This window comes from Bos javanicus, chromosome 11 (genome assembly GCF_032452875.1).
Source record: "Bos javanicus breed banteng chromosome 11, ARS-OSU_banteng_1.0, whole genome shotgun sequence".
NCBI classification, from domain to species: Eukaryota; Metazoa; Chordata; class Mammalia; order Artiodactyla; family Bovidae; genus Bos; species Bos javanicus.
In genome coordinates, this window is record NC_083878.1 from 93,716,649 (window position 1) to 93,733,694 (window position 17,046).

At 44.4% G+C, this 17,046-nt stretch overlaps 1 protein-coding gene and 1 non-coding gene across 3 annotated transcripts; both read right to left on the bottom strand.

Moving 5' to 3' along the window:
* Positions 1-3,045: 3,045 nt before the first annotated feature.
* On the bottom strand, positions 3,046-3,117 carry TRNAW-CCA (transfer RNA tryptophan (anticodon CCA)). Its single transcript has one exon. It is a non-coding gene; the product is annotated as a tRNA-Trp (tRNA).
* A 4,459-nt stretch (positions 3,118-7,576) lies between these two features.
* On the bottom strand, positions 7,577-16,528 carry PDCL (phosducin like). 2 transcript variants are annotated; one of them, XM_061433484.1, is made up of 4 exons: positions 15,940-16,528; positions 14,046-14,222; positions 10,071-10,252; positions 7,577-9,932 (listed from the first exon to the last, which is right to left on the bottom strand). In XM_061433484.1, the coding sequence occupies exons 2-4, from the start codon at positions 14,215-14,217 to the stop codon at positions 9,381-9,383; spliced, it is 906 nt and encodes a 301-aa protein (XP_061289468.1). In that variant the 5' UTR covers positions 14,218-14,222; positions 15,940-16,528; the 3' UTR covers positions 7,577-9,380. The 2 variants fall into 2 exon arrangements, with proteins under 2 accessions (XP_061289468.1, XP_061289467.1); XM_061433483.1 differs by having other exon boundaries at positions 15,976-16,521.
* Between the last annotated feature and the right edge of the window lie 518 nt (positions 16,529-17,046).

A 17,046-nucleotide genomic window follows, 5' to 3' on the forward strand; every position in this document is an offset into this window, starting at 1 on the left:
GTTGCTGTTCACGGGCTCCAGAGTACTCAGGCTTTAGTAGTTGCGGTTCCCAGGCTCTAGAGCGCGAGCTCAGTGGTTGGGTACACAGCTTAGTTGCTCCATGGTATGTTGAATCTTCCCAGATCAGGAATTGAACCTGTGTCTCCAGAAAGGGCAGGCAGATTATTTGCCACTGAGTCACCAGGGAAGCCCTGCTTCTCTGTCTCTGCTTTGCAAATAAGATCACCTATACCATTTTTCTCAGAGAAGGCGATGGCACCCCACTCCAGTACTCTTGCCTGGAAAATCCCATGGACGGAGGAGCCTGGTGGGCTGCAGTCCATGGGGTCGCTAAGAGTCGGATACGACTGAGCGACTTCACTTTCACTTTTCACTTTCATGCATTGGAGGAGGAAATGGCAACCCACTCCAGTGTTCTTGCCTGGAGAATCCCAGGGATGGGGGAGCCTGGTGGGCTGCCATCTCTGGGGTCACACAGAGTCGGACATGACTGAAGCGACTTAGCTGCAGCAGTATACCATTTTTCTCGATCACACATGTATTTGTTAATATATGATATTTGTTTTCTCTTTCTGACTTACTTCACTCTGTATGATGGTCTCTAGGTCATCCACGTCTCCACAAATGACCCAATTTCATTCCTTTTTATGGCTGAGTAATATTCCATTGTGTATATGTACCATATCTTCTTTATCCATTACTCTGTGGATGGACATTTAGGTTGCTTCCAGGAATGAAAACATTAAGCCACCGAGTTTTGGGGGTGACATGCTACACTGTAACAGCAAGTTGGTGAGGCTCCCATAACTGTTTTCTGATACTTGTCTTTGTCTCCAGCGGAGCACATCCTGGCCCCTTCAATGTCCTGAGGACTGAGCTTTCAGTGAATGCTTGCTTTCTCTCTTTGCTTTGGGGGATTTACATTCTTGTTCTGAGCACATTTCTGCCCCCCACCATCTCTGCCAATCTAACCAGGATTCTTTGAGGGAATGAGTTATGTCACCGGGGGAGGAGCTCCTGGAAGTAAAAGCCATGGCCCCCACTTCTAGATCTCACAACCAGATCCATTTTCTCTTTGTAGAGAGTCAGGGTCATTTCTTGGTTGCCTTTTTCAGGGACTCCGTAATCAAGCTCAGATTCAGTGTACACTGAAACATTTTCGGCTCTCCCTTATGGGAAGGGAAATTGAAATTGGCAAAGGCTGGAAGGATGAAATGAGCAAAATTCATCAAGTCAGCCGATTTGGCAAGTAGCTGGACCCGACACACATACAGACAGCAGCCCTGCCTCTCTCCAGGGACCACAGGACAACTGACAGCTGGTGAAAGCATGGCCATCACCACACATATCATGAAATCAAGTAACCACAGACCTCAGAAACCACAATGACAAGGTGGGAGGTTGAGTAAACACAGGCCAGATTTGGTGCTTGTGGGTTTGCACTCATCCTCATTTTATGAGGATCACTTGATCCTCATAAAAACTTTGTGCAGCACACATTATGATGCCTATTTAACAGATGAGGAAACTGCAGCTCAGGGGAGTAACTCACCCAAGGCTCCAAAATAGAAAGTGGTGGAATCAGTATTTGAGCACAGATCTGTCTCTAGGCTGAAATGAGGACTAGTAAAACCCCTCACCTGCTTCTTATCCAAATCTACTGACTATGCATCAGAATCACATGGCCTGCTTATTAAAATGCATATACAACTCAGTGCAGGGCCTGCATTGTGAATAACCACCCTATATGATTTTGAGGCAGATGGTCTTTGGGGCATATCAACAGGATGACTGACCTAAATCATATAAAACTTGAGATTGCCAGGACTTCCCTAGAGGTCCAGTGGTTAAGAATCTGCCTTCCAATGCAGCAGACAAGGGTTCGATCCTTGGTCAGGGGTCTAAGATCCCACCTTCCGTAGAGCAGCTAAGCACCACAACTTCAGAGCCCACGCTCTGGAGCCCACACGTTCCAACATCTTAGAGAGATGTCCTCACGCCACAACAAAGAGCCAGTGCAGCCAAAAATAAATTTAAATTAAAAGTCTGAGCTGGTTGGGAAGTGTTCAGAGGTAACTCGAAGGCTGAAGGCAATATACAACTCTGGAAATAATGGACAGTTATGAGGAACACTGGAGGGAAGAGGTTCCTATGATTCTGTTGGAGGACACAGATGGAACAAAAAGTGCCCAGGAAACTGAGAAGGCATCTTGAGACTGAAAAATGAGGCAGGCAGTTCCAAATAATCAACAAATGAGTTTATTGTAGGGTAACTTACTCACCGGGTGTGATTGGCAGAAAAGGATCCAGAAGCATTCCAAGCTGAACCCTGCACCATGCAGGGGGCATTGGGACAATTTTATAGTTAACCTAGCGCATGGGAGCCCTGGAGGAGGGTGTGGCAACCTGCTCCAGTGTTCTTACCTAGAGAATCCCCATGGACAGAGGAGCCTAGTGGGCTACAGTCCATGGGGTTGCAAAGAGTCAGACATGACTGAGTGACTAAGCACATAGGGCAAGGGAGCAGGTACTGGGAAACAGGACATGCATTTCTAGGATTTATGAATAAGCAAAGAGTCGGACACAACTGAGCGACTTCACTTTCACTTTTCACTTTCATGCATTGGAGAAGGAAATGGCAACCCACTCCAGTGTTCTTGCCTGGAGAATGCCAGGGACAGGGGAGCCTGGTGGGCTGCCGTCTATGGGGTCGCACAGAGTCAGACATGACTGAAGCGACTTAGTGGCAGCAGCAGCAGCAACCAGCTTCATAGGTCCTGGGAACTTGACAAGTAAGGTTTTCATTATTGTTTAGGGGCTAACAGAGCACAGAGGCTACCTGGTCCTAATGATTATGAAACAATATCTATTACATACAAAGCCCTTGACAACAGAGAAGTGATTCATTGAACAATTGAGTCCTGGGTAGGGTCAGTGGAAGGGCAGGAGAGACTGTAAGGGCCCAAGCCTACCAGGCTTCTCCATCCATGGGATTCTCCAGGCAAGAATACTGGAGTGGGTTACCATTTCCTTCTCCAGGGGATGTTCCCGACCCAGGGATCGAACCTGGGTCTCCCACATTGGAGGCAGACGCTTTAACCTCTGAGCCACCCGGGAAGCCCTTGGCTATGCTAACAGCCATATACTTGCCAACTCTCCTTTGAAATAAGTCTGAGGAATCCTATTTCTCTCTTCTTTATTGAATTTGTAGAAATCATGGGAATCAGTGTCTTAGTTTTGGCTACTATAACAAAATACCATAGAGTGGGTGACTTAAATAGTAGACATTTATTTCTCACTGTTTTGAAGGCTGGAAGTCCAAGGTCGAGGTTCCATCAGGTTTGGTTTCTGGTGAGAGCTCTCTTCCTATAAGGACACCAGTCCTCTTAGATTAGGGCCCCACCCTTTGACCTCATTCAACCTTGATTACTTTCTGTAGTCTCCAGCTACAGTCACATGGGGTGGCGGGTGGCGGGGGTGTGGGTAGGAGAGGTTTGGTTAGGACTTCAACATACTAATTTGGGGTGGACACAATTCAGCCCATAACACCAATTGCTGGACAGGCATCCCTCATCTCTTTCCAGAAGTCTTTTTGGGTGAACCACTATTACAGCGTACTAAGATCCTGACTCCTGAACTCCAAGTTCTGGGTTTAAGTCCTGACTTTACTAGATGATTGACTTTGGGAAAATTGCTTAACTATAAAATGAGAATGATACTATCTCCCTGGGGTTGTTATGAAAATTATCTAAGTGCTCAGCACAATGATCTGGCACAAAGTAAGTCAAAACGCATGCTGGTAACTCTCATTGCTACAGGCAGGGGAGGCAAGACAAGAAGTCACGGGGTTTGTGATCTGGACATGAAGGCTGTTCCCTGAGCTCAGATGCTTAGGACTCCGGACTTGGGGCTGGCAGGAACCCACTGCTCCCTCTTCTCTCCCTGGCCAGACTCTCCCTCAGCCTTCACTGACCGTAACGTGAAAATTAAGTGTATGTATGTTTATTCCTGAAACAATTATTTGTTTTCTTTGCTACTCATTAATAAATCATGTGAATGTAATACTTTCTGCTTCTCTTTCCTAAAAACAAATTCTGTAAAATGATTCACGGAGTCCCCTGGTGACCTGGCGGTTAGGATTCCCGGTTTTCACTGGTATAGTCCAGGTTCAGTCCCTGGTGGGGAAACGGAGATCCCTCAAGCTGCTCAGCCTGCCCCCCCTCCGAAAAAAAGAAGGAAAATAAAATAATTCGTGGATGGTGCCAGACATCTCCCACATCACCCAAACCAAAGTCTGTGCTCTTCTAATTTAACAGGAAAACAAAAAATGATTCATTCCCTCTCCTCTGCTGCCACCGTGCGATCGTATTGGGTTATAACCAGCATTTCTACAGGCTTTGGCAGGGCTGAGGGCTTGATTTGAACTATCTGGGTCTCAGTGAGCACAGGTAGTACATCTCTGATTAAAAATATATAGCATGTCTGCACCAAAAGTTATATAACATATAGTCTTCTAGCCCACTGTGGTGAATTCCAGCCTATTCCAGCCTTGGGGATTTTCCCCACTTAGAGAGAAATATCAATAACCTCAAATATGCAGATGACACCACCCTTATGGCAGAAAGAGGAACTAAAAGGCCTCTTGATGAAAGTGAAAGAGGAGAGTGAAAAAACTCAACATTCAGAAAACGAAGATCATGGCATCTGGTCCCATCACTTCATGGGAAATAGATGGGGAAACAGTGGAAAGTGTCAGACTTTATTTTGGGGGCTCCAAAATTACTGTAGATGGTGACTGCAGCCATGAAATTAAAAGACGCTTACTCCTTGGAAGGAAAGTTATGACCAACCTAGATAGCATATTGAAAAGCAGAGACATCACTTTGCCAACAAAGGTCCGTCTAGTCAAGGCTATGGTTTTCCAGTGGTCATGTATGGATGTGAGAGTTGGACTGTGAAGAAAGCTGAGCGCCGAAGAATTGATGCTTTTGAACTGTGGTGTTGGAGAAGACTCTTGAGAGTCCCTTGGACTGCAAGGAGATCCAACCAGTCCATTCTGAAGGAGATCAGCCCTGGGATTTCTTTGGAAGGAATGATGCTAAAGCTGAAACTCCAGTACTTTGGCCACCTCATGCGAAGAGTTGACTCATTGGAAAAAACTCTGATGCTGGGAGGGATTGGAGGAGAAGGGGACGACAGAGGATGAGATGGCTGTATGGCATCACTGACTCAATGGACGTGAGTCGGAGTGAACTCCGGGAGTTGGTGATGGACAGGGAGGCCTGGCGTGCTGCAATTCGTGGGGTAGCAAAGAGTCGGACATGACTGAGCGACTGAACTGAGCTGAACTGAACTGAAGTAGTGACCACTTATGTCATCTCAGACCAGACAACAGAAATGATGAGATGCAGTCCCTGTCCCCAGACTTCATAGTCTAATGTGTAAACAAATACTTAGGCAAGTACACACACTGAAGGTGGGGTGGTCCTGTGGGAAAAGGAGACAAGGTCATTTAAGTCACCAGGACTTTGCACGTTTCACAACCTAGGAAAAACATTACATTGTTCATTAAATTAAACCAAATGCAATATGATAGCATGATGGTGACAGTAGATTTCTTAAAAATTCATTGATTCATAAAATCTGAGAGCTCAACGCATCTTAAAAAAAATCATCTATTGCAACCCCTCATCTTACAAGAGGGGAAACAGAGGTCCAGAGAGAGGAAGAGACTTATCTAACAGCACACAGCTGGTCAGGGAGAGGACTGGAGTTCATGCTGACTGTACTGCTGATCGTTGCCACTCAGCCAGAACGCGGGTGGCAGTGTGGTCAGGGGTGTAACGGGACTTGGGAAGGACTTTTTGGAAGAAAGGGGGACACCTCAGGGGCTACATTGCTGGTCACAGCCACAGTCCAGATGGAAAGGTTGTTTTTTGTTTTTTATTTGGTTGCTCTAGGTCTTAATTGTGGCATGTGGAATTTTTAGTTGCGGCATGTGGGATCTAGTTTCCTGACTAGGGATCAAACCCAGGTCCTCTGCATTGGGAGCACGGAGTCTTAGCCAATGGACCACCAGGGAATTCCCCAGAGAGGAAAGGTTCTGACATGAAACACAGGTAGGCCTGGAAGACCCAGCTCTCCACCCAGCTTCATATCCTTCTCTCACTTCCTAAAATTATTTTCCTGTTTTCCTTCTCCAACCTATTCTCTCCACTCTTTTTTCTAATTGATCATTTTATTGACATTTGATCATTTTGCTTTCTTTGCTAAGAACAATACATTTTGGAATGCCACAGACCTGAGTTTAAACCTTGCCCTGCCCTCTAGCTGTGTAATTTGGAATTGTTACTTAACTCTGCAAAGTCTTGGTTTCTTCATCTTTGAAATATTACTACTTCTTACCATGAAAAGATGTGGCCTTCAATGAGCCCTTATATTCATTATTAAACACTCAATTCTTACCAAGTGCCAGGCACAGTTGAGGGTGCTGGGGATCATAAAAACAGCACTTATTTGAAGGCTGACTAGGTATTTTATGAATCGACTCATGTTACTCATCCCCACTTCTCAGATGAGGAAACTGAGGTATGGAAGGATTCTATATCTTGCCCACAAAGCTGTAAATGTCAGCCTAGTTCCAGAATGAATAGAGGCTATGCCATACACAGGGAGGAAAATAAAGTCCATGCCTTCATGGGATTTTCATTCCAAAGGAAAGTGGAATCTGGAAAACTACTAAGACAGTTTGTAATAGACAAGTATTGGTTTCTCATTCCTTCTCCCAAGTCCATGACCAAAAAGGAGGATTGTGTAAACAAAGAAGAGAAGTGACCTGAAGGCTCTCCTATTTCAACTCCTTCTGCCCCTTACGCAAATAAAAAAAGACAGCAGTGAACTCTTGTTTTGACAGCTGCTGTCACTCACCTTAATCAACAGGTTGGTGATCCTTAAACTTGAACCACCTGGAGGGCTTGTGAAACGTGTGCTGGGCCACTCCCAGAATTTTCAATGCAGTTAGTCCAGGGGGGTGCCTGAGATTTTGCATTTCTAACAAGTTCCCCAGTGAGGCTGACACTGCAGTCCTGGGATCACACATGGAGAACAACTGAACAATCCATGAAGCACTGATGTTCCCATTGCCAAGCTGAGGAAACTGAGTTTCAAGAAGGCTAGGTGCCTCACCAGAAGTTCTACCACCAGTGAGGAACAGACAGGATTTGATCTGGCTGGCTCCAAAGCCTGTGCTGTTTCCACTTCCCCTGGGACAGGATTTCCCCATTCTATGTCTATTCACTTTATCCCAGAATTTCTGTTCTTGAAAGGCAAAGTCAAGGTGCTGGGAGAGCATGTTTTCATTTCCAATGAGAACAGAAGACAGCTTATAAAAGCTTTTAAAATATTTCTATTACCCAATAATTCCTCTTCTAGAAGTCTATACTATGAAAATGATCCAAAATATAGCCCCAAATACAAAGATGCTACGTGTTTTAGCCCAAAGCTAGGAATCTAAATATCCAATATCAAGGAACTAGTTAAATAAAGTTTGGTCTATCCAAATGATGAAATATTATGAGGCCATTAAAAATTATTTATTTAGAATTTAACACGTCAAAGCATCATTTATGATACAATATTAAGTTAAACAAAACACTGAACTAAATTCAATAAGCTCTCAATGTTATTAAAAATATTGAAAAAGCTGGAAGGAAATAAACAAGAACACTGACAACAGCTGTCTCTGTTTCTAATTTCTATACTTCCCAAATACTTTCTACAGTAAGCTTTTTTTAATTAAAAAAAAACAAACAAACATGCAGTTTCTTTTTCTGGTTAACTGCAAGTGATACTGTCAAGACCCCATTACAGTTAGTTGATTCCTAAAAAGCCAGGAAAAGCAAAACTGAACTTTAAAGCTAGCATTTAACTACTGATTATATTTTTCCTGACCCTACAATGTACATAGTTCAAAGTAAAAAAATAAGAGGAAAAAAACTCAAAAGACAATCATTATCATAAACATAAAGAAAGAAGACCAGAAAGATACCTGTAAAATGATAACAGGGATTATTTTTGGTTGGTGGAATTATAAGGCTTTTTAAATCTCTTTTTAGTTTAACAATTATTGTTACATTTTCTACAATGAACATCAATTACTTTTTGAATAAAAAAATCTTTGCTGCTTTCCTTTTTAAGAGGAACTACCTCTTAAAAGGTTGTTTTTAAGAGACAACCACCAAGCAAATCACAGCACATCTACACAAAGGAATAAACAGCAACTTTAAAATGTTGTAAAAGAGTATTCAGTAACACAGAAAAACATTTGATATATTAACTGACCATACTATAAAACAGTATGTTCAGAATGATCCCACTGTTTTTTTAACAACAAGCACACGAAATGTCTGTTTATACAAAGAAAACACTTTGGAAGGAAATATCCCAAAATATTAATAGTGTTTTATCCTAGGTAGTAAGATTAGAGATTATTCTAATTTTCTTTTTTTTTTTTTTTTGCTTCTGTATTTTGGTAAATTTTCCTTTCTTGAATATTGGTTACTTTTCCAATATTAAAATAAATTAACAAAAGCTACATTAAACAACAAAAAAAATTTTACCTTGTTAAATAAAAGAGAAAAAGAGAAAAGGTGAGCAGGGGTATCTTACTCAAAGATCTTTCTTTAAAAAGGCTTCCCAGCTCCATCCGAGCTCTAATTTTTAAATCAAGCTGGTCTTCCAGCATCAAAAGGGAAGTTCGTCTCCATCCTTCCTCCTACTGTAGACTTAACAACACTTGAGCAGGACATCGACTCCAGCAGCAAAGGTCACCCCTGTTGATGGGGCAAACATATGTGGTCCAGAACCTTTAAACAAGACCCTAGGGAGAACAGGGTCTCGGGGTTAAAAAATTTAACTGCCTTCTATGGCGATGAGTCTGATTACATGTGAATATAATATGATCATTGATGAAGGAAATGTAGTATTTATGTTGCAAATAACACACTAACTATAGGATTATACTCCCGGACCTGGCAGAGACCTCTGAGACCATCTGAAGACAATTTCCAGGACACTGTCTTTAGGATGCTATGTAAATATTGACTAGAAACAATAACAGAGATGTCACGCTAGAGGATCTTAAGTAAACAGTTCAAAAGCCTGGCTTCCTGTTTATACAACGTTAAGTCACTTCATGGCTAACCACAAGGTGATTCAGCACGCTGATTTGATCAGAGAATTTCTTGACCTGACATATCATAAAAGAAACTATGAAGAACAGGGGGAAAAGCCGGAAGATCACACAAAAGAATGAAAATAAACACGCGGACATGTGTCTTTCAGCCCAAACCATGAGGGGTCTATGCCACCGGCCCAGATGGTCAATCAATTTCCAAATCACTGTCCTCACTGTGGCAGGTGGCAGAGTTACGCACAGAGGTTCGCAGCAACACTTCCTTTTCCGGGAGCAATCCAAACTCCTGGAGGAAAGCCTCAAGGTCCACAGCAAAGAAATCTTCCCCCAGCTGGTCAGTGACTCGGACAAAGTTGCCAATCAGTTCGCCCCCCTTGTAGATGAGCAGGGCAGGGAGGGCATTCCTGGTGAAGCGGCTGCTGGCCCCGATCACTGAGCTCCTCACCCGGCAGAACTTGACGGCCGGGTACTCTGCTGCCAGGCAGAGCATGCAACCATTCATGGCTTCGGTCCCTGGGATGCCGTCCTCATAAATGTGGACCATGATGAGGGTGCTCCTCTGCTCCTTGTCAATCATGTCCAGGAATCCTTCTCCACTGGGGATCTCAAAAACCTGCTTAAACTGGGGCCCCTGGTAGAGCTGCTGCCGCATCTCTTCCATCCTCTGCTTCCGGTACTGCTGCAGGAACTCCTCATCATCCTGGTCCTCGTTCATCACCGCCAAGTCCTTCAGAGTCATCTGCGGGGGGACCAGCAGTGAGCGTAAGAGATGTAAACCCGACAGTGACACAGGTTACACAAGACGTGTGAGGCGCCATGCTAATAATGCTGGCGATCGGGGGCAGCTTCCGAGCGAGGCCTGGGTGCTCCTGATTACCTTCCCGCTGATCTTCTCCTGGAGGTCCTTCTGCTTCCGCTGCTCCTCCTCCTCGTCCAGATGGGACCTGCAGCTCAGGGACAGCTTCTTGATCAGCCTCTCCATCTCCCGGCACTGCTCCTCCCGCTGCTCTGTCTCCAGCTGTTTAAAGCGGCGCCAGTCATTGATCACGCCTTTTGGACCTGAGTTGGGGGTGAATGTGGAGGTGACCAAAGATGACCAAGGGATTAGGGGCCAGTGCACATCTGTCCAGAGCTGGCTTCATCAACGGCACAGGGATACTCACACAGGGCAGCGTGGTCCACACACAGGCACATCCATGGCAGGACGGTGTGCGAGAATTAAAGGGCTACACTAAGACCCAATGTTAGGAGATGAGTGAAATGAATTCAGACTCATCTACTCAAAGGAAAATAAAGCAACTCTTAGAAACAATAAGGTAGCTATAGGTTCCCTTCCATGAAAAGTGTCTAAACATACTAGGTCAAAAAAGAAAAGGTAAAATGCAGAACAATACCATGGTATGATCCTTCAATTTTTAGAAAAAGAACTATATGTTCATGTATAAATATTTACATATATTTGTATATGTGCATGTATATTTGTATGACCTCTATATTTGCATGTAGAAAAAGGGCCAGAAAAATAGGTAAACTGTTAACAGTGGATATGTCCAGGAAGTAAGGAGACTGGTGAGAGAGAACTTTTACTTTTTTCTTTCCACACTTCCTTATTATCTGATTTTTTATAACAAGATTGTGGCAGGCTGTCCTGTTATTCAAACTAACCCCAAACCTCCCGGCCCCCATGCTATATAGCCCTGCCCTTTACCACGTGACTTGTAATACCACCTCTGGGATGAAAACATGTATCCCCAGCCCACTGATGCAGGGTTTGGCCATGTGACTTACTGTGCCCACTAAATTCTGAGCAAAAACTTAACGAGCCGTTATATGTCTCCAACAGCCCTCTCTTTCTCTACACTTGGTCAGGAGAACAGTGTGTCCCCAAAGGGGCTGCTCCTTCAGCCTCGTTCCTGGAATGACAGGACATATGAAGCAGAAGCAAGGCTGCTGGTGATCGATACGGGTAGCAAGTAACATGACTGAGAAATAAACCTTTGTCATCACAAGACATGAGACTGGGAGGTCAAGGTTCATTTGTCGTCACTAGAAAAAATATATAAATATCTGTATGAAGAAAACTTTAAAATGTTGCCAAGAAACACTAAGAAGGACCTGAATAAATGGAAAAGCAATACCATATTCCTGACCAGGAAAACACAACATCACAAGGGCATAATTATCCCTAAATACATCCATATATTTAATGCATTTCTGATGAAAATATGTGATTACACACGTGTGCATGCTCCTTTGGAAAAATAAGAAAGCGGGAGTTAAGAAAATAATGACATAGAAGAGTTCTGTATGGGGACCAGGCTTACCAGATACTAAAGCATGTTATAACGGAATAATTAAAGCAGTGTGGGAGGACTTCCCGGGTGGCCCAGTGGTGAAGAATCCGCCTGCCAAAGCAGGGAACAGAGGTTCAATCCCTGGTCCGGGAGGATTCCACGGTCTGTAGAGCAACTAAGCCCATGTGCCACAAGTACTGAAGCCCACGGGCCCTACAGCCTGTGCTCCACAACCAGAGAAGCCACTGCGACGAGAAGCCCAAGCACCGCAACCAGAAGCCCCCGCGAAACGACGAAGACCCAGTGCAGCTATAAACAGGTAAGTCATTAAAACAGAAAAAAACACTGTGATATTAAAAGACAAATCAGTGGGAGAGACTACCAAGTACAGCCAAAGACGCAAATACAAGCAGAAATTCAGTAAAAGATGGAACTGGCACTTCAAACAATGGAGAAATGGCCAGTCCTGGTGTCTGAGTGATTCCCTGGGCCCAGCAAAGGGACCAAGTTTCCAGAGCCTTGAAGACAAGGGGTAACACCCCAAAATACAGACTCATTTTCCACTCTACCTTCACTAGCCAAGCAGCTGCCAAGAACAAGGTCGCATCTCCTGATACCTGGCAAACAAATGCAGTATTGCCTCACGAATTGATTGCTTCTCTGAGGTGCCCACCAGTGTTTTGGGGGAGAAGCTTCGAGAACAAGTTGAGGAGTGGCTGTCCTTCTATGAGATTGGAGAGATTCCCTGAAAGAATCTGGATGTCATGAAGGACGCAATGGTTCAGGCAGAGGAAGTGGCTGCCACGATTACTAGGAAGCTCAAGAAACAGGAGAAGAAACACTTGAAGAAGGAAAAGAAAAGGCTGGCTGCAATTTCCCTGGCTTCTTTAGAAAATAGCAGTGCCCCGGAGGAGTGTGAGGAGACAAGTGAAAGACCCAAAAAGAAGAAAAAGCAAAAGCCCCAGGAGGCTCTTCGGGAGAATGAAATGGAAGACCCATCTGTCTCTTTTTCCAAACCCAAGAAAAAGAAATCTTTTTCCAAGGAAGAGCTAGTTAGTGGTGATCTTGAAGAGACAGCTGGTACTGGAAGTCCTCCCAAGAGGAAGAAATCTTTTCCCAAAGAGGAACCAGTTACTGACCCTGATGAGTCAGAAAACAAGAGGGTCCCCAAGAAAAAGCAGAAATTGTCTTCCAAGGAGGAGCCACTCAGCAGTGGACCTGAAGAGGCTGCTGCCAGCAAGAGCAGCGGCTCCAAGAAAAAGAAAAAGCTCTGAAAGCTATCCCAGTCAGTTAGAATGGACATCTTCCTAGTGGCGCATAACTTACAAAGGTATTCTCCATCCCATCCCCTAGAGCCCAATAAAAATAAAAACAAACAAACAAAACAAAACAAAAGCAATGGAGAAAAGATGGCTTATTCAGTAAGTGATATTGAAATAACTGGGTAGCAATATGAAAAAAATTAAGTTGGAGTCCTACCACTTAACAAAATGAATTCCAAATAAATCAACAGTTAAGTGTTAAACAAACAAACAAACAAACAAAATCATAAAAATACTTTTTTTAAAAGGCATGGGAGTCTTTTAATAATCCTGTAGTGGAAGAAGGCCTTTTACATAAGAAATAAAACTAAGAAACTATAAAATAATGCTTTCAAGCACATAACAATTAAAAAAAAAAAAAAAAACACTTTCTGCCACAAAAAGAACAAAAACCAAGAGACAAACAATAAAATAGAAATATTTGCAACTCAAACCACAGATTAATTTCCTTAATATATAGCTTCCTAAGAAGAAAAAGACCAAGTACCCAATTTTGAAAATGAGCAAAGGACATGAACATATCCTTTAAAATTAGAAAAAAAGACTCGTCACTCCCAACCTAGAGGAGTGGAATAGAGGTTCAAGAGGGAGAGGACATATGTATACCTATGGTTGATTCATGTTGATGTATGGCAGAAAGCAACATAATATTGTAAAGCAATTACCCTCCAATTAAAAATAAATAAAATTTTTTAAAAAAGACTTGTCCCTTCTAAAAAGATAAAAATTAAAACTACAGTGAAGTGCCATGTGCCATCTATCAGGATGGCATTAGGGTATCAAAAAAGTTTGGTAACACAGCAGAATGTCATGTATATGGGAACTGTCACACTCCTGCTTAAACTACAAACCAGTACCAGCTCAACTGACAGCAATTTGGAAATAACAAAATGTAGAAATGTAAATATCCCATAGCTAGGAATTTATACTACCAATATACTCATACCCATGATTTATGGGATATCAAACACCTATTCATTTGAGAAGCTAGACTCAAAACACAGATCGGGCTATTTGAATCATCAGCACACTGCCATGCATACATGTTAGTATTGCGCAGTGCAATGGCTAGAAGCACCGTGAAATGGTAACACTGGGTTGTCTCTAGATGTGTGACTGGAATTACAGAGAAGTGATCATGAGACTTCTGATACATTTTTAATGATCATGAGACTTCTGATACATATTTAATGGACATTTTTTAAACCTATTCCCAGAGCCCAGGATTTCCAGTACCTGTGTTAACTGAGATGCCTTCACCTGCCAAGTCCGCATCTGCGGGCATGGAACTGCCAGCCAGGGCACCTCTGCCTCTGTCCTTGTCCTCGTGGTCGCTGTCCTCCTCCTCACTGCTGCTGTAATAGTACTGCAGCTTCTCTCCCAGCAACTTATCATCCAGGGTCGTCATCGTGCCTGGGAGAAGGCGACAACAGCAGGCTGTTAACTGGCTTGAATCAGACAGACATGAATCTGAAGAGTTGGGGCTCACCTGCGCTCAGATCCTACTATTTATAACACCCTAAAAGTGACTGTTTTCATAAGCAGGATCTCAGCAAATCCACACAATGATCCTGTGACAGGGCTTATCATGCTCTTTTTGTAGAAGGTAAAACTGAGGCTCAGATGAGGAAAGTTTCACTGCTGAAAGTTTATAGCAAACAGTTGAGCTGGGCTCAGATCCCGGGGGTTCCTCACTCAGACAGACTCAAGGGGTGGGTCACTGCCTTCTGAACAGTATACCCAGTGTACACACAGTATACCCTGAAGTAGGATGGTGGCTTGGAGCAGTCTACAGAGTGACTTAGGATTTTTATCTACACATACTTTTTGGTTTACCTACCAAGCAAGACTGCTGGTAATTGAAAAACTGGATAAGAATTCTCAGGAAAAAATCCAAAAAGCAGCACCAAGAGTGGGATGCTGAGACATTGCTTGTCTAAGCCCATCACTCATTCATCTCTTGCCTTCCACGTCCCAGTGAGGGCTAGAAAGCCCTACCAACTTTGGTTAAAAGAGGGGCCCATGACAAGGTTTAATAATTCCCCGGTGTTTAAGTTTCCTAATGTGGCTTGGTCGGCAAAGAGACCACCTGCAACGCAGAAGACACCTGTTCGATCGCTGGGTCAGGAAGATCCCCTGGAGAAGGAAATGGCAACCCATTCCAGTATTCCTGCCTGGGAAATCCCATGGACAAAGGAGCCTGGAGCGCCAGTCTATAGGATCGCAAGAGTTGCACACGACTTAGGGTGGTGAGAGCCAAGCTTCTGCATCAGAAGAAGCCTGGGACATCTGGGGAGAAAAGTACAGCTTAGTCCCTCACAAGTCTGCCTGAGGATCTCTCCAGAAGGGGCTGTAACTCCAGCATGCCCTCCTTTGAACATTGCAATATCATGCTTCCTAGATTACAGGCATCCACGCCCCTGTTAAGACTCCGTAACAAAGTGACTTCTCCCACCGGGCAGGGAGGTCTTGAAAACAAGAGATCGCCAATGCCCAGCACGAGACCTCTGCACAATTTGCCAGGTTCACAGAGACAGCCCGGATCTGTGGGGATATCCAGGGACCCGGGCAGCCAGACGAAGCGGGGGCGAGGGGGTGCAGAGTGGCAGGGCTGAAAAAAAAAGATGCAGGAACAAAGCCGGGATCGGGGGGCGGTGAGAGAAATGGAACCAAACCTAACTTAAAGAGGCAGAGGGGCCCTGGTGGTGCAAGGTGAAAAGATAAGAGACTCGGCAGGGATGCGTACACGGTGAGGGCGGTGCCTTAGGTAGGCGGCTGCAAGGGCAGTGCCAGCGAAGGGGATGGGGAGCAGGCGGGGCCTTTAAGGGGAGGGGCCGAAGGCGGGGCCCACGGGAGGTCTCCCGGAGAAGGCGGGGTCTTTAAGGGAAGGGGGGCCGAGGGCGGGGCCCGCGGGAGGGCTCGCGGAGGAGGCGGGGCCTTTCGGGGGAAGTAGTCGAGGGCGGGGCCCGCAGAAGGGAGGCAAAGAGGCGCGGAACCTTGGGGGATCCCGAGGGAGGTGGGGCCAGCGGAGGGAGCCAGGAAGCCGCAAAACCCCTGGGGGTCCGGGGGCCGCGCCAACCGGGCCATCTCGTCCTGGCTTGCCGACCACCTGTACTCTGCCACCTCTCACCTCATACCCTATCCCTGCCGCTTCTTCCCGGCTGACCTTAGTGCAGTTCCCCGGCCTCGTTCAATCCAATCCTTCAGGCTGGCACTTCGGGAAGAAGGGTAACGCTCGGCTGGAGGAAGAGAAGTGGCTCGGCACCTTGAGCCCGAAGAGAAAAGCCGCCTGAGTCCCGACTGCGCGGACCAATAGGGCAGCCTTTCTGCGTCAGCGCGGACACACGCTGCCCAATTAGAGGAAGCGCATCCTGGCCGGCCTAGCGGGAAGCTACGGGTCCTACTTTAGGACAAACTTCTCGACAAAAGTAATACTCTTCTATTTGCTTTATTTTTGTTTTAATTTGAACGAATGGCCACGCTAGATATGCCCAGCTTTGAGCAATAAGAACAATTTCGTTGTCTTTGACCTGTCCGAAAACATTCTACATGTATTGTTATTGATTGTTAATCACATCACGTCTAGTAAGACAGAAGAAAGGCTTGGACATTAATTTTGCCCAAGAACACACAGCCACTTTGGATTAAAAGAAGAAAGTCAAGTCCGAGACAACTAAACGCAAAGTGAAATCCTGTATTGGATTCCGGAACAGAAAAAGGACTTGAATGAGACAGTTGATGAAATTTGAATAAAGTGTATCAAGAAACAATAGTATTGTTATCAATAGTTCTGATAATTGAGCTACAGTTATGTAAGATGTAAACTTAAGGGAATTCTGGGAGAAGAGTATAGGGGAACTCTATACTATTTTTTGAACTTTTTGGAAACGTAAAATGATTTCAGATTCTGAGCCCTTATTCAGGCACCGAATACACAACATGAAGTAGCTCCTAGAAAGCTTTGTGTAAATTGAATCATTCAAAATATACTAAAACAGTACACTGTTTAAAATATAGGTAAGTTTTATTTCCCTAAAATTTGAGATTCTTTATTTGTGATTCTAACCCACCTGCATTTGTCTGCAAATTTGTATATGCGCATGTTTTTCTGAGAAGCTGTTTGTCCAGGCTATCAAGAGTCAAAACGCCCATCCCCAAATTTAGGAAAAGTTCATATAAAGAGATCCTATGGTAACTTTTTGTATTTTTGTTTGCAGAGTGAATAATCTTACCGTAA